Source organism: Loxodonta africana, chromosome 9 (genome assembly GCF_030014295.1).
Source record: "Loxodonta africana isolate mLoxAfr1 chromosome 9, mLoxAfr1.hap2, whole genome shotgun sequence".
NCBI classification, from domain to species: domain Eukaryota; kingdom Metazoa; phylum Chordata; class Mammalia; order Proboscidea; family Elephantidae; genus Loxodonta; species Loxodonta africana.
Genome location: NC_087350.1, coordinates 35,763,396 through 35,779,236, shown reverse-complemented (window position 1 = coordinate 35,779,236; position 15,841 = coordinate 35,763,396). Strand labels below are relative to the sequence as shown.

General features: G+C 39.3%; 1 protein-coding gene across 1 annotated transcript in view; it reads left to right on the top strand.

Annotated features, from left to right (window-relative positions):
* RORB (RAR related orphan receptor B) overlaps nt 1–15,841 on the top strand; it is a gene marked incomplete at its 5' end in the record, with an annotated part of 65,488 nt that overhangs the window by 10,424 nt on the left and 39,223 nt on the right. The window contains one exon of the mRNA XM_023544744.2: nt 6,821–7,222. Within this exon, the coding sequence (XP_023400512.2) occupies nt 6,821–7,222 (402 nt within the window). The remainder of the gene's footprint in view (nt 1–6,820; nt 7,223–15,841) is intronic.

Sequence of the window (15,841 nt, the reverse complement as noted above, 5' to 3'; positions counted from 1 at the left end):
ACTTCAATCTTTTCTCCCTTCATCATAATGTTGCTTATTGGTCCAGTTGTAAGGATTTGTGTTTTCTTTACATTGAGGTATAATCCATACTGAAGTCAGTAGTCTTTGATCTTCACGAGTAAGTGCTTCAAGTCCTCTTCCCGTCCAACAAGCAAGGTTGTGTTATCTGCATATTACAGGTTGTTAATGAGACTTCCTCTAATCCTGATACCTCATTTTTCTTCATATAGTACAGTTTCCGGGATTATTTGCTCAGCATACAGATTAAATAAGTATGTTGGAAGGATACAACCCTGATGGCCACCTTTCCTGACTTTATGCAGTATCCCCTTGTTCTTTCTAATGACTGCCTCTTGATCTATGTACAGGTACCTCATGACACAATTAAGTGTTTTGTAATTCCCATTCTTCAAAATGGTATCCATAATTTGTTATGATCCACACAGTTGAATGCCTTTGTGTGCTCAGTAAAACACAGGTAAACATCTTTCTGGCATTCTCTGCTTCTAGCCAGGATCCATTTGAAATCAGCAATGATATCACTCATTTCGCATCCTCTTCTGAATCAGGCTTTAAATTTCTGTCAGTTCCCTGCCAAAGTACTGCTACAACCATTTTTGAATTATCTTCCACAAAATTTTACTTGCATGTGATATTAATAATATTGTTCGATAATTTCTACATTCTGTTGGACCACCTTTCTTTGGAATTGGCACAAATATAGTTGGTAGGCCAGGTAGCTGTCTTCCAAATTTCTTGGCATAGATGAGTGAGTGCTTCCAGCACTGCATCCATTTCTTGAAACATCTCAGTTGGTGTTCTGTCAATTCCTGAAGCCTTCTTTTTCACCAATGCCTTCAGTGCAGCTTGGACTTCTTTCTTCTGTACCATCAGTTCTTGATCATATGCTACCTCCTGAAATGATTGAACGTCAACCAATTATTTTTCGTACAGTGACTCTGTGTATTTTTCCATATTCTTTTGAGCTTCCTGCATCATTCAATATCTTGCTCTTAGAATCCTTCAAAATTGCAACTAGAGGCTTGAATTTTTTCTTCAGTTCTTTCAGCGTGATAAATGCTGAGTGTATTCTTCCGTTTTGGTTTTCTAACTCCAGGTCCTTGCACATTTCAGTGTAATACTTTACCTTCTCTTCTCAAGTTACCCTTTGAAATCTTCTGTTTTACTTCATTGTTTCTTCCATTCTCTTTGGCTGCCCTATGTTAAAGAGCAAGTTTCAGAGTCTCTTCTGATATCCATTTTGGACTTTTCTTTCTTTCCTGTGTTTTTAATGACCGTTTGTTTTGTTCATGTATGACGTCCTTGATGTCATCCCACAATTTGTCTGGTCTTCAGTCATTAAGATTCAATGTGTCAAAAGTATTCTTGAGATGGTCTCTAAATTCAGTTGAGATATTCTCAAGGTCATATTTTGACTCTCATGGAATTGTTTCATTTTCTTCAGCATCAACCTGAACTTGCATATGAGCAATTGATGGTCTGTTCCACAGTCTGCCCCTGGCCTTGTTCTGACTGATGATATTGAGCTTCTCTGTCATCTCTTTCCACAGATGCAGTCGATTTGATTCCTGTGCATTCCGTTGGGTGAGGTCCATGTGTATACTCACTGTTTATGTTAGTGAAAAACGGTATTTGCAATCAATAAGTCGTTGGTCTTGCAAAATTCTATCAGGTAATCTCCAGCATCATTTCTATCACCAAGGCCATATTTCTCAACTATAGATCTTTGTTTGCATCTTTCACATTCCAATCACCAGTAATTATCAATGCATCTTGATTGTATGTTTGATCAATTTCAGACTGCAGAAGTTGGTAAAACTCTTCAGTTTCTTCACCTTTGGCTTTAATGGTTGGTTTGTAAATTTGAATAATACTCATATTAACTGGTCTTCCTTGTAGGCATATGGCTGTTATCCTATCACTGACAACTGCATTTCAGGATAGATCTTAAAATGTTCTTCTTGACAATGAGCATGGCATTGTTCCTTTTCAGTATGTCATTCCAATCATAGTAGTCCACATGATTGTCTGATTCAAAATGGCCAATACTAGATGTTTGTGCATTCCATTTCATTTTTGATGACTTCCAATTTTCGTAGATTCATACTTAGGATTTATAGAAATCCATAAATGATAGTTCGACAATTGTTTCATCTTGAAACCAAAAACACCCCAAATAAATATAAAATAGCTTCCAATACTTTTGCTTAAAAATACTCTCTGCTAGTGTGGGATCAAAAGGAGAGTTAAGAGAATATCATGAGCAAACCCCTTTACCACTGAATATTTGTAAAGCACTTGCAATGTATACAGGACTCTACTAGTTTCTTTAAGAGCTGGCAGTTTAACTCTACACTCAAGTGAATATCACTAGTGGAATAATTCAAGTTTGAGAGGGGCAAACACTTAAAATATGTGTCATTCTGATTAGTGAGTAGTGTTAGGAAGAATTCTAATACTTGAAAACATAATATAAACATAGGCTTTGTTAAAATAGGCCTATGAGTATAACAAATGTATTTACAAGTAGCAACAAGAAATTATTGGTGTGTCAGGCAAGTTCAGTAGGTTGATTTTTGCCATGTACCATAATTGTTTCCCAAATACATTACCACTTTCATTTCAGGAAGGTTGCAAGTGATTGAAACACAGACTCATCAGTGTTTCTGAAATGAATGGAAAATTTATTATAAAATAGCAATATAGTAACTGTCAGTGGAATCCTTAATTAAAGACGAATCCTGAAATCCCAAAATGCAGTGAATCCTTAAGTTATTTCTTGGAAAATATTTCAGTTGCTTAGTGATAAGTCAATTTCCTGGAAAAGGCATAGTTTTTCCCTGTTAAGTTTTTGGGTCTTTACAGGGGACAGAGGTCTTGACAACATCCTTATTTGGCATTGTTAGATTTGATTATGAAGTTTGTGGTTAACAGGAAAATTCCGAACCCAGAGCTGTTCAACATAGGTCTTTAGCTGTGCTCATTCATGTATCTGCCATAGGCTGTGGCTTTGCTGATTTTAGATGGTCTTGTCTGTGGTGTCTTAGGCGGTTCAGGTGAACTTCACATATCTCACCCTCCAGCAAGGTAGTTCAGGCATGATGAGAAGCCCAAACACATAAGCACTTTGCAAGCCTTTACTTGTGTCACATTTGTCAATAACCCATTAGCCCCATCACTTCACATGGCCCGAAATAAAGGAGTGGGGCAGGATGCCCACACAGAAAGACAGAGCACTGCAAAGTTACATAGCAAAGGGCATGGAAATGGGAGAGAGAAATCAGGGCGATTAACGCAATCAAATCACCATAGTGTATATTCCACCTAAATATGAAGCATGAAGTGGATAGCTATCTAAAACAAGGATTAAACGGAAAGGTATTTAAAAATAGGTGCCACATCTCTGCCCCCATGTTAGAAGAGTTTCTCATACTCGATTCTTTCTCCTTATAAATTCTTAACAAATAAATGACCAATTATTCTATTAAAATAAATGAGAAAGTATGTCTACCCCTACAAAAATAAAAATTTTAACCTATAGAAACATTGGGTGGCATTGAGTTGGAATTCAACTTGACATCAATGGTTTTGGTTTTTTTGGTTTTGTTTCTGTTTTTGTTTTTTTAATAGAAATAGAGGAATATTTTATATTTACCTCCATAGCTCTGCAATGAAGCGCTGTTCTGGACCGAAATGAATGTCAAGGACAGACAGTCAGCAAATAAAGAAACACATCACATTACTTTCCTGGGAGAAAATATTCTTTCTGAATCAAAGTATACCAGGGTTTTTCGTTTGTTTTTTCTTATACAAAAAAGAATTTTTCCCTAGATAGTGATCTATAATAAACTATTTGGAAGGATTTAACATTAAAGGACACAGAAACCCATCCACTAAAAGTTATCTAGAGAATTTTGTCCATGGACACCCTGGAAATGTCACTGCAATTAATAAGCAAATAAACTTGCCTCTGGGGAAAAACTAATAAAACCAGTGTCTCTATAAACAATGTTAAACATAATGATCTATATGATTCAAGACCCTACGAAAACAGTAACTGAGGTGGAAAGGGGGAGTTTAGTCTGAATTATCTAGATTGACTGTTTTTATTCAGAAAAATCACTGGATAATTACCATTTTGTTTTCCTAGGCAGTGCCGGCATGCCAGGACATAGGTTTTTAAGAAGGAATAAGGAGAAGTGGGAAGAGTTTGTGCTGTTTCAAGCCCAGCTCTCAGGTTCACAGTCCAGCAGGCAAGAAGGAAGAAAACAGCATGTTCCGACATTTAAGGCTACATACACCCTGGCACTTCCTGTTAGCCAGAGCTTAATCACAGAGCCATGCCTGGTTGCAGGGGGGGCTGGGATATGTGATCTCCATCCTGAACAGCCTATATCCACAAAAAACATGGTAGCCTTATAACCAAAGAAAAATGGGGAAAATGAATATTGGAGGACCAAGGGGAGTGAATGGTAGTGTCTTTCACAGCAGAAATCCCCTCTGTAGGCACTTCATGCTGGAGAGTTCTTAAGCATTTCACCATTTACTTCTCCTCAGAAAAGTACCAACCCTAGTGACTGATTCCAGGTATTGAACTTGTTTCAACCCTGCACTTCTTTCTTTCTCCATTTCCTGTGATCCAACACCAACAGATGATAGGAGCACTGTCTGTCACAAAAGGAAAGAAAAAGAAACGCAGAGGGAAACTTGAGGTTTGTTATGGTCACCACCATTAACATGATCTGAACTACACAGTGTTGATGATTCAGACAAGGTGGCCCTTTTATCTCAGGATGTTCACAGCCTAAAAAGGGAGTTGACAACTTGGGAGGGAAAATGTCATCATCCATAAGAGTAGAGGGAGGTTAAGCTCCAAAAATTAAGAAACTATGTATACAAATGAAAACATCTCCACGTTACTCTTATGACCACTTCCAGAGCCTCTTCCCCCTTTTTCCTCAAAATGGCTAAGGATTTTATCAGAAGAGACAAGCAATATAAAACCTGAGGCTGTTAGAACAAGAGAGGGGGGTTACTGTTCGTTCATTTGCTGGGCATTGGGGGCATAAAATTGCTATTTTCCAAAGATTTTTTCATCTGATCCTTAAAGGCAGCTGAAGGCAAATGATGTGTCTCTTAGTCTTCTAGTGCTGCTATGATAGAAATACCATAAGTGGATGGCTTTAACAAACATAAGCTTATTTTCTCCCAGTTTAGGAGGCTAGAAAATCCCAATTCACATTGCCTACTCTAGGGGAAGCCTTCTCTCTCTGTCATCTCTGGAGGACGGTCCTTTTCTCTTCAGCTTCTGCTTCCTGGTTCCTTGGAGATCTCCATGTATCTTGGCATCTATCTTACCCCGTCTCTCCTCTGCTTGTTTGTGTAATCTCTTTTATATCTCAAAAGAGATTAACTCAAGATACACCCTACACTAATCATGCCTCATTAACATAACAAAGACAACTCATTCCCAAACATAACAAAGACAACTCATTCCCAAATGGGATTATAACCACAGGCATAGAGGTTTACTTAGAATCGTGTTTATCACCATGTCCCACATCCTTGGTCTTACCCAACGTGCTATTTAGAAAATAAGTCTGCAAGTGAGTACACTGAAATGTGCCAGTGATAGGTCTCTATCTAAGAACCCAGCAATCCTAATGCTTAGGGAAGAATTTCAGAAACTAATGAGTGCTAGCTGACATTCCGATAGTAGGTGCTATTTGGTAGGTTTTTGCTTTGTTTATTCACAAGAAAGAACAAGGAATTTGCCTTCTAACTTTATAGCAACAAGAAATGCTTACACAAGTTTTTACATTTCTTTCTATCTTGGTTTTAGTTCTCACTATGGGCACAGTGGTTAAGGGTTAACCAAGAGGTCAGCAGTTCGAATCCACCAACTGCTCCTTGGAAACCCAATGGGGCAGGTCTGCTCTGTCCTGTAGGGTCACTGTGAATCATAATCGACCTGACAGCAATGGGTTTTGGTTTTATGTATATACAGTGGAGTCCGTGGGTAGGGCAAAGGGTTGAGCTCTTGACTACGAGCTGAAAGGATAGCGATTTGAACCCAACTAGAGATGCCTTGGAAAACAGGCCTGGCTGTCTGCTTCTGAATGGTCATGGCCTTGAAAATTCTGTGGAGCGGTTCTACTCTCTGTACACATGAGGTCACCATGAGTTGGAACCGACTCAAAGGTAACCAACAACAATAGACATAAAACCAGTACAGGCACTGTCTTGGTGTTCTCTACAAAAACAGAACCAGTGAGATCTGTGTATATACTAAGAGAGATTTACTTCAAGGGATTGGCCCACATGATTGTGGGGGCTGGAAAGGCCAAAATCCACAGGTCAGAGAGCAGACTAGAGGCTTTTGCAGACTTTTGTCCCAAAACCATAGGTCATGCATCAGGAAGAGTGTGACGTGGAGAAAGAGCGGGAGTTCTGCCAAATACCAATTTACAGTCTGAAGGCAGGCCACGCCCTGAGGAAACTCTCCCTTTCAGCTGACCGATTGATTGCATCACATTAGATTACATTATGAAACACCAGCTAGTCTAGCGTTTGGCCAAACCACTGGCAACCATAGCCTAGCCAAGTTGACACATAAAATTAACCATTCCAGGCACCCTCCAAATGTGGAGAGCAAATGAATGGACTTTTGGGCTATGAAGCTAGAAGTTTATGTGTTTGGTGTCGAGGAGGGCAACTATTCATGACCCCTGGGACTCGAGGTGGCTAACGAGAGTGATAACCACAAATACCGTTTTCTGCTTTTCTCTCCAACTTCCAGCTGTGAAGTTTGGGAGGATGTCCAAGAAGCAAAGGGACAGCCTGTATGCAGAGGTGCAGAAGCACCAGCAGAGGCTGCAGGAACAGCGGCAGCAGCAGAGTGGGGAGGCAGAAGCCCTCGTCAGGGTGTATAACAGCAGCATCAGCAACAGCCTGAGCAACCTGAACAACGAGACCAGCAGCACTTATGCCAATGGGCACATCATTGACCTGCCCAAGTCCGAGGGCTATTACAGCGTGGATTCAGGCCAGCCATCCCCCGATCAGTCAGGACTTGACATAACTGGAATCAAACAGATAAAGCAAGAACCTATCTATGACCTCACATCCGTCCCCAACTTGTTTACCTACAGCCCTTTCAACAACGGGCAGTTAGCACCAGGAATAACAATGACTGAAATCGGTAAGTGGACCTCTCCTCCCAGTTCATTTTGTGGAAACATGTTTTGAAGTTGTTTGGGTACTATTTAGGATCGGTATTTTCTTAGGTTTAAGGTGAATTTACTTGCCTCCATGCCTTCTAGTGAGATAACTAATTTATTTTAAAATTTATTCTAATAAATGTCATTACTCCCTCAGCCTGTAAGAGTTTATTTCAAGCAAGGGAAGAAAGAACAAATTGTAAATAGAAAGATGCTATCTAAAAAGAATAGATGCTATCTGTTGAATTTGGGTTCACCGCTAAAGGAAAAATTATTGGTATTTTTTGGCAGAAAAGTCTCCACAAGCATTCAAAGTGATGCTATTGAAAATCAAAGAGGTAACGGGTATAGAAACAGTGTCGTATAATTGAATGAATGGGGTCAAAATTTCCCCTAAGAAAACTTAAGCAGACTATACCTCAGTTTCCTTCTTTGTAAAAGCAGGAGTAGACCAGAAGACCTTTAAGACCCTTCTAAATCTGAATTCAAGAATTCTACATGTGAAAAGGACAAAAATTTTATGAGACCACTACTATAAAAAACTCATGAAAAGATTAACACATAAAAAGAAATAATCTTGGATGATTATGAGGGAGGGGAGGAATGGAGATGGAAAACTACTAAATACACAATAGATAAGTGGAAACTTTGGTGAAGGGTAAGACAGTACACAATACTGGGAAAGCCAGCACAACTTGTCCAAGGCAAGGTCATCTAAGCTCCATAGACACATCCAAACTTCCTGAAGGACCAAATTACAGGGCTGAGAGCTGTGGTGACCATGGTCTCAGGGAACACCTAACTCAATTGGCATAACATAGTTTATAAAGAAATTGTTCTATATTCTACTTTGATGAGTAGCATCTGGGGTTTTAAAAGCTTGTGAGCAGCCTTCTAAGATACTACACTGGTCTCACCCCATCAGGAGCAAGGGAGAATGAAGAAAACTAAAGACACAAGGGAAAGATTGGTCCAAAGGACTAATGGACCACAACTACCACAGCCTCCACCAGACTGAGTCCAGCACAACTAGATGGTGCCCAGCTACCACCACTGACTGCTCCAACAGGGATCAAAATAGAGGGTCACAGACAGAGCTAGAGAAAAATATAGAATAAAATTCTAACTCACAAAAAAAAGACCAGACTTACCGGCCTGGCAAAGAATGAAGAAACCCTGAGAAGATAGCCCCTAGACACTCTTTTAGCTCAGTAATGAAGTCACTCCCGAGGTTCACCATTCAGCTAAGGATTAGTAGACAGGCCCACAAAACAAAATGAGACTAAAGGGGCACACCATCCCCAGGACAAGGACTAGAAGGCAGGAGGGTATAGGAAATCTGGTAATAGTGAACCCAAAGTTGAAAAGGGAGAGTATTGACACGTAGGGTTGGTAACCAATGTTACAAACAATATGTGTACTAATTGTTTAATGAGAAGCTAGTTTGTTCTATAAAAACCTACATCTAAAGTACAATTGAAAAAAAAAAACAAAATGCTTCTGAATAAATTCCGTAAAAGATGGGTAAGGCCTATAAACTGAAAATTATAAAACATTTTTGAGGAAAATTAAAGACCTAAATTAATTAAGAAAAAATTAAAAAAAGAATTCTACATGTAAATGGAGTCTGAATTACTGGCGATGAAAAGAGTATAGTCTGGGATGTTACAGAATATAAAAACAACAGGTAAACTCCTTGAGTGTAAGGCCAGTTCCCGGGAAAGATCGTATCAGCAACCTGACACATTGTTGGCTACCATGTCCTCAGCTCCTATGGAGTGGCCTTCGAGAATACATGGACCCTTCTGGCCTGTTGCAACTTTGTTTTACCCTGTTAAACTCAGAAGTCTACTAAATGTTTAACCAATTAATCTCATTAACAATCTGCTGTAAAAACACTGATGTAGGCTTAACACATTACCCTCCTGGGTAACGAAGTTGCATGTTAACAATAGCCTGGGAGAGCTAAAAAAAACAGCTGCTACACCAGGCTTCGCTGTAGCGTTTGGAGTATTAAGGAGAGAAATCTAGCGCTCAGGGACCTTTGAGGTCTCCTCACGTCCCACCCTGAGAGTTGGGATAGCGGAATGGTTAAGCACAAGGCTACCTGATTTCAACTCCTTTCTTTGTGGCTTATTATTTGAGCTGGATCAAGTTTCTTAATTCCAGTTTGCTCATCTTTTTAAAAAGGGGAGACATTAGTATGTAGCTCATAGGGCTGGTATAAGAATTAAATGAGTTAATACTTGTAAAACAGAGTGATGTTGGGCACTTAAAAAAAAAATTGGGGGGCACTTAGCAAGGCTTAATTACTGCTAGCTGTTACTATTATTTGTATGCCACGTGCTCAGTCACCGTCTCTGTGTAGCCTGGAAATAGAAGCCGAAAGTCTGCAAGGGTTAAAGTAAGCTGATATGAACACATAATGAAATGTCTATATTCTTGGCTACTTGTACCATCTGGTTGAGGAAGAAGAGATATAACAGTTACAATCTAAAATGCTGTTTCTCTCTTTTAGCAGTTTAGCAAGTAACAATAAGTAAAGAAGTCATAAAGCACCTGTAACAATATTCAGAAGTAAGACATAGAAAACTAAAAGTCAGCTATAATAAAAAAAAAAAATCATGATTATTGCTATCCTTAACTGAGTTTTTACTGTCACTTCACACACATTTTCTTTTCATAAGCATCTTATTAGTAAAAACATCATGCCCATTTTACAGATGCAGAAACACATGTGTCACGTGGCCTTCCCAGGTTACTAAGCGGTAAAGGCAAATGCCAACCCAGGCAGCTTGAGTCAAGTGTCCTTGTGCTCCTCCATCACCTGCCACCTGCTGTGGGCTTAACCTCCGCAAACTGCGTTGGGGAGATCTGTGTAAATGGACTCACTAGAAAAAAAAAAAAAAAAAAACCTTTTATTTATTTTATTTTTTTGCTTTTATTCCACTTAGTACCTAAATGCCTGAATCTACTATTGATTTGGAACACAAGTTTAAATCTTAGTAAAGCAAAAAAAAAAAAAAAAAAAATGACAATTGTTTGGAGAGTCTTCTGCCTCAGGCCCAAAAGGAAAAAATGACAATTGTTTGGGAAGTCTTCTGCCTCAGGCCCAAAAGGAAAGTCTTCCAAGAGTCAGAAGTCACTGTTTCTTTGTGATTTAGCATCAGTAGGATATATTATGGAATGAGAACTACAGCTAAACCATGAGGTCTGGTTACCCTAGGTGAGTCATTTTTCCTCTCTGGCCCTCAGGCTGCCCATCTGTGAAATAATATATTTGGACTAAAAAACATAATCTCAAATCATCTAGAATTTCAACACAGACTCTGACACCTAAAATGATCTAAAAAAAAAAAAATGCCATCGAGTCCAACTCATAGCGACCCTATAGGACAGAGTAGAACTGCCCCATAGAGTTTCCAAGGAGCACCTGGTGGACCCGAACTGCCGACCTTTTGGTTAGTAGCCATAGCTCTTAACCACTACACCACCAGGGTTTCCAAGCTAGCATATACTTTTCTTAATTGTTTCAAGGTGCATTGAGTATTTAGAGATTTTCAGTTATGTTCTAGATTTTGGAGGCTTCTTCCATCAGACTTTAAGGGATACACTTTAGGCTGTCCTGCAAATGCTCTCGAATTTAGTAGGCTCCTAAGCCTATGAATTGATAGCAAGGAGTTTGTTTTGTTGTTTTTTAAGCTTAACTGCTGGTTTGGTGCGCGTTTCATTAAAACAGCAATGCCATCTAGTGGACATAAACTCGTTCTGAGTGCCTTGACTTCAGATACATGTGAGGAACCATAATCGTATGATACGGTCTTCCTTTCTGCATCATCCAAAAAATTAAACACTGAGTCCATAGCATTATCACTGGACAGGACGGCGTAAGTGGTACAGCAGGGTAGACAAGAACCATGGCTCTGTAGTTGGGCTGTCCAGGTTGAAACTTGGTTGTGCCTTTTTTCGTAGGCAATTGATTTAACCTCTCTGAGTCTCTGTTGTAAACCTGGGACAATAGTCCCTACCTGAGTTATGTGCAGATTAAATGGGTTAATATTCACAAGCTCTTAGGACAGTTTCCGTCATGTGTAAGCCTAATCATTATTAATAATTTATATTATAATGTTATTAATCTCAATAATTATTGCTTAATAATAACATTATGGGTTATTGGAGGTAATATAATTACCTTTTATTGAGCACCTACACTGTGGTGATCAACATCCTAAGCATTTAACCACACTGTTATTTAATTCTTATAAAAATCCTTATTCCTATTATGTAAGTATTTGCATCCCAGTTTTATAGATGAAAAATTGAGACTCAGAAAGTTACATAACTTATAAAAGTAAAATAAGTATGTGGTCCTAGGGCTGGGTAACTTCAAAATCCATTCTTTTAACCATTAAACTATATTTCCTCCCATCAAACAAAGGGATCCCCTCACAAGCAAACTGGCATTCCCACAGCAAATTCTAGTTTGGCGTTTGCTGCCTACTGATATCCTTGTAGGTACTACAAACTGGAGCTTAAGGAGTTTACATGCTGACATTCTGACTTCATTTGATTAATCAACATCTGTAGGGGTCTGGTTGGTGGCAGTCCGTCATAGAAAGAACCCTGCACAGACAAAACAGTAAATCTGACTTAAGTCACGTTCTGACTGGGTGATTTCAAGACTACATCACACCAAATAATTTCCTAACATCACTCTTGGCTATTCGGACTGATCTACTTCCCCTGGTTTCTGAAAGAAAATGAATTGTGTACAACCAGATCATTATTTTGAGACTGGGTTATCTTAAAAACAGACTTCTCTTTTTAACCTGTTTTAGACTAGTCCATGTAGAATAAGAGCTTAGTTTTTAAATCTTTATTTAAAAAAAAAAAAACTCGACTAGGCTTAAGAACCATAACACAACTATATAAACAACTACACGCAGATTCCAGAAAGTCAGTTATGTGAATGTTGTCAGAATTAGGAAAAATGAGTCAAGTAATAGTGGGACTACCCCCTAGAAAAATCAAATTTGTCATTCTAAAAGTGTATCCAAGGAACTACAAGCTTTCTAGGTTAAAGACCCTAATAATAATATTTATGTATGTAAAGAATTATTGCCAGTTGTCATCAAATCACCTCCAACTCATGGTGGTCCCATGTGTATCTTAGTAGAACTGTGCTCCGTAGAATTTTCAGTGGCTGTGATATTTACGACGTGGATCACCAGACCTTTCTTCCAAGGCAGAGGGGTAGACTTGAACCTCCAACTTTTTGGTCAGCATCTGAACATGTTGACCATTTGCACCCTCAGAGGATTGTAGAAAGTTCCTATTAGCCCATTTGAGCCTCCCAACAACACCTCAGGTCATCAGGAAAGGCATCATCCATTGTACAGATGAAGAAATTAAGGTTCAGAAACAATGAGTGATTTTCCTAAGGCACAGAATTAGTTTAGTTGATAAAGCTTAAATTCTAACTTAGGTCATCTCACTACCTTGAACTGCCAATCATTCTTTCAGTAACACATTTTTGTAATGTGCTAGGCACTCAAGAGGAGCAAAAAGTGGTTCCTGCCCTCACCATCTGGGAGACATATGTAAAAATAAATAATTACAATTCAGTGTGTCATATTTTAAAAGCCGGGACATGGTGGTACCGCAAACTCTCCTCAAGATGAGGCAGATGGCAGATATTGATTAGTCCGAGCCACATCTCTTATCAGGAATGTTTTAGTCCCACAGTTTTGAGAATAAAACACAAAGTGCAGGTAAGCAAACAAAAAACATTCAGCATTTCAGAAATTACTTCCTTGGGTTTTTCCAAATCCCAAAAGTCCTGGAATAATGAAAAGGGCAAAAGTATACATTAGTATTTAGGCAGCAGTATTAACTGGACTTAGGAGTCCCTGGGTGGTACAAGGAAACCCTGGTGGTGTAATGGTTAAGTGCTATGGCTACTAACCAAAAGTTCGGCAGTTCAAACCCCCGAGGGACTCCTTGGAAACTCTATGGGGCAGCTCTACTCTGTCCTGTAAGGTTGCTATGAGTTGGAATTGGCTCAACGACAATAGGTTTGGTTTTGTGTTTTGTTTGTTTGGGTGGTACAAACAGTTAAGCACTGGGGTACTAACCAAAAGGTTGGCATTTTGGGTACACCCAGAGACACCTTGGGAGAAAGATCTGGTGATCTACTTCTGGAAAAGTAGCCATTGAAAACGCTATGGAGCACAGCCCTAGTCCGACACATATGGAGTCGCCATGAGTCGGAATCAACTTGAGGGCTACTGGCTTGGCTTGGCTTGGGTTGGCAGTGAGTAGATTTAGTTAGGGTACTCCTTCAAGATGACATGATAGATTGTCATATCTTTGGGAGTAAAACTTTGCAGAGGTGGCAGCAGGGAGACGACTGAAAAAAAAAAAAAGGCTACCCAAAAAACAAGCAAAGAAGGAAGGTAGAATATCTTCTTTTTGCTCCCCTCCTCTAGCTCTCAGAATGGTTGGGGGTTCTATGGGACTAATACTTTTGATGAAGCTCATTTGTGTATCAGTGTATCTGTGTTACACCAGACAACAGACAATTCAAACAGCCGAACAACATGCTTTTAAAAGAAAAATAAGAAATCCATCAAATTAGCTCTGATGCTAAGGGGATCATTTGCGTCTTTACACACATCATCTGAGTCTTTGTTCTATTTGGTTAGCTTTCTCTCCAAATAAAGACAATGAAATGTAAATTTATTGGCTCCTTCCTATGTGGTCTTAAACATAGATCTATTTACATATTCCTTTTGTGTTCTATTTATGGGACCTAGAATTTTAAGCAGCAAAAACAAAAATAAACCTCCTTAAAAAAAAAAATTCATATACCACAGAAGCTGAGAATTAATAGAGGAGATTACAAAAAAGGGATTGGCCTACAAGTCATCTGGTCTCAGCAATGTACTACTTTATTCTATCAAGGCTATGTAGAAAATAGAAGATATGACCAGCACTGTTTTATTTCGTAGAATTCTATAAAGCTTTTTTTTTTTTTTTATAAAGCTTAGTGGCATTTCAATTGTTGCTTATTAAGAACTCCAAGCAAGTGCTATGGTCTTAAGATAGCGCCTTTAACGACATATAAGGAGCCCTGGTGACAAAGTGGTTAAAAGCTTGGTTGCTAACCTAAAGGTTGGTGGTTAGAACCCACCACTCACTCCATGGGAGAAAGATGTGACAGTCTGCTTCTGTAAAGATTACAGCCTTGGAAACCCTATGGGACAGTTCTATTCTGTCCTACAGGGTTGCTATGAGTCAGAATCGACTTGATGGCAGTGGATTAGTTCATGTTAGTTGGTTAATGACACATGCTTTTACAAATAAATATTGTATAACTGATTCAATCTACTATGCATATATAACACTCATGCAGAAATGGTGCAGTTGTTGTTAGGTGCCGTCGAATCAGTTCCAACTCATAGTGACCCTATGTACAACAGAACAAAACACTGCCTGGTCCTGGGCCATCCACACCATCATTGCTAGCTTTGAGCCCATTGCTGCAGCCACTATGTCCATCCATCTCTTTGAGGGTCTTCATCTTTTTTGCTGACCCTCTACTTTACCAAGCATGATGTCCTTCTCCAGGAACTGGTCCCTCCTGATAATGCTTCTCATATACTCTGTCCAAAAGTGTGTGAGACAAAGTCTCAATATCCTCACTTCTGAGGATCATTAGCTTTTTCCTTCTTCTCTGGAGAGAAGACGTATTATGAGCTTTCAGTGCCATCTACCCTTCCTCATACTCTCATCCCAACCAGATTTGTAGGTATTTATGGAAAGTACATTGAAATTGGTTGAACTGACTCCTCAGTTACTAGCCACGTGAACTTGTTCAAAATTAGTTCAGCTTTCTGAGTCTCAGTCTCATCATCTCTCATCATCTGAAATATAAAAAGTTTGAACTAAATGACTCCAAAGGGTTATGGCTCTCCCACCCCCCATACACTCAAATATTCCCATTGTTACAGTCAATTCACAAGGAGAAAGACAGGGTAGTGGAGAGGAGGGGAAGGACTTGAAGACAACTGTGTAATCCTGAAACAGTTTCTGAAGCAATCACCTATGACAGTAGCCAGCCATGCTTCTCTTCATGGAGCAGGACCATACTCAGGGCTTTCCCTAAGGCAGAATTACCCTGGCAATTATATAGCTCGTAAACCGCCAGTTACCATCAAGTTGACTCTGACTCATGGTGACCCCTCGTGTGTCAGAGTAGAACTGTGCACCATAAGGTTTTCAATGGCTCTCATCTTTCAGAAGTAGATCACCAGGCATTTCTTCCAAGGCACCTCTGGGTAGATTTGAATCTTCAACCATTCAGTTAATGTCAAGCACTTAATAGTTTGAGCTACCCAGGGACTGCCATACAATTAATAAACCCCTTGATATCCAGTCAATTCTGACTCATAGCTACCCTATAGGACAGAGTAGATCTGCCCCATAAGGTTTCCTAGGAGCAGCTGGTAGATTTGAACTGTCGACCTTTTGGTTAACAGCCAATTTCTTAACCACTGCACCACACTATTAAGTTAGAACTGTGTAGCAACCTATTCTCT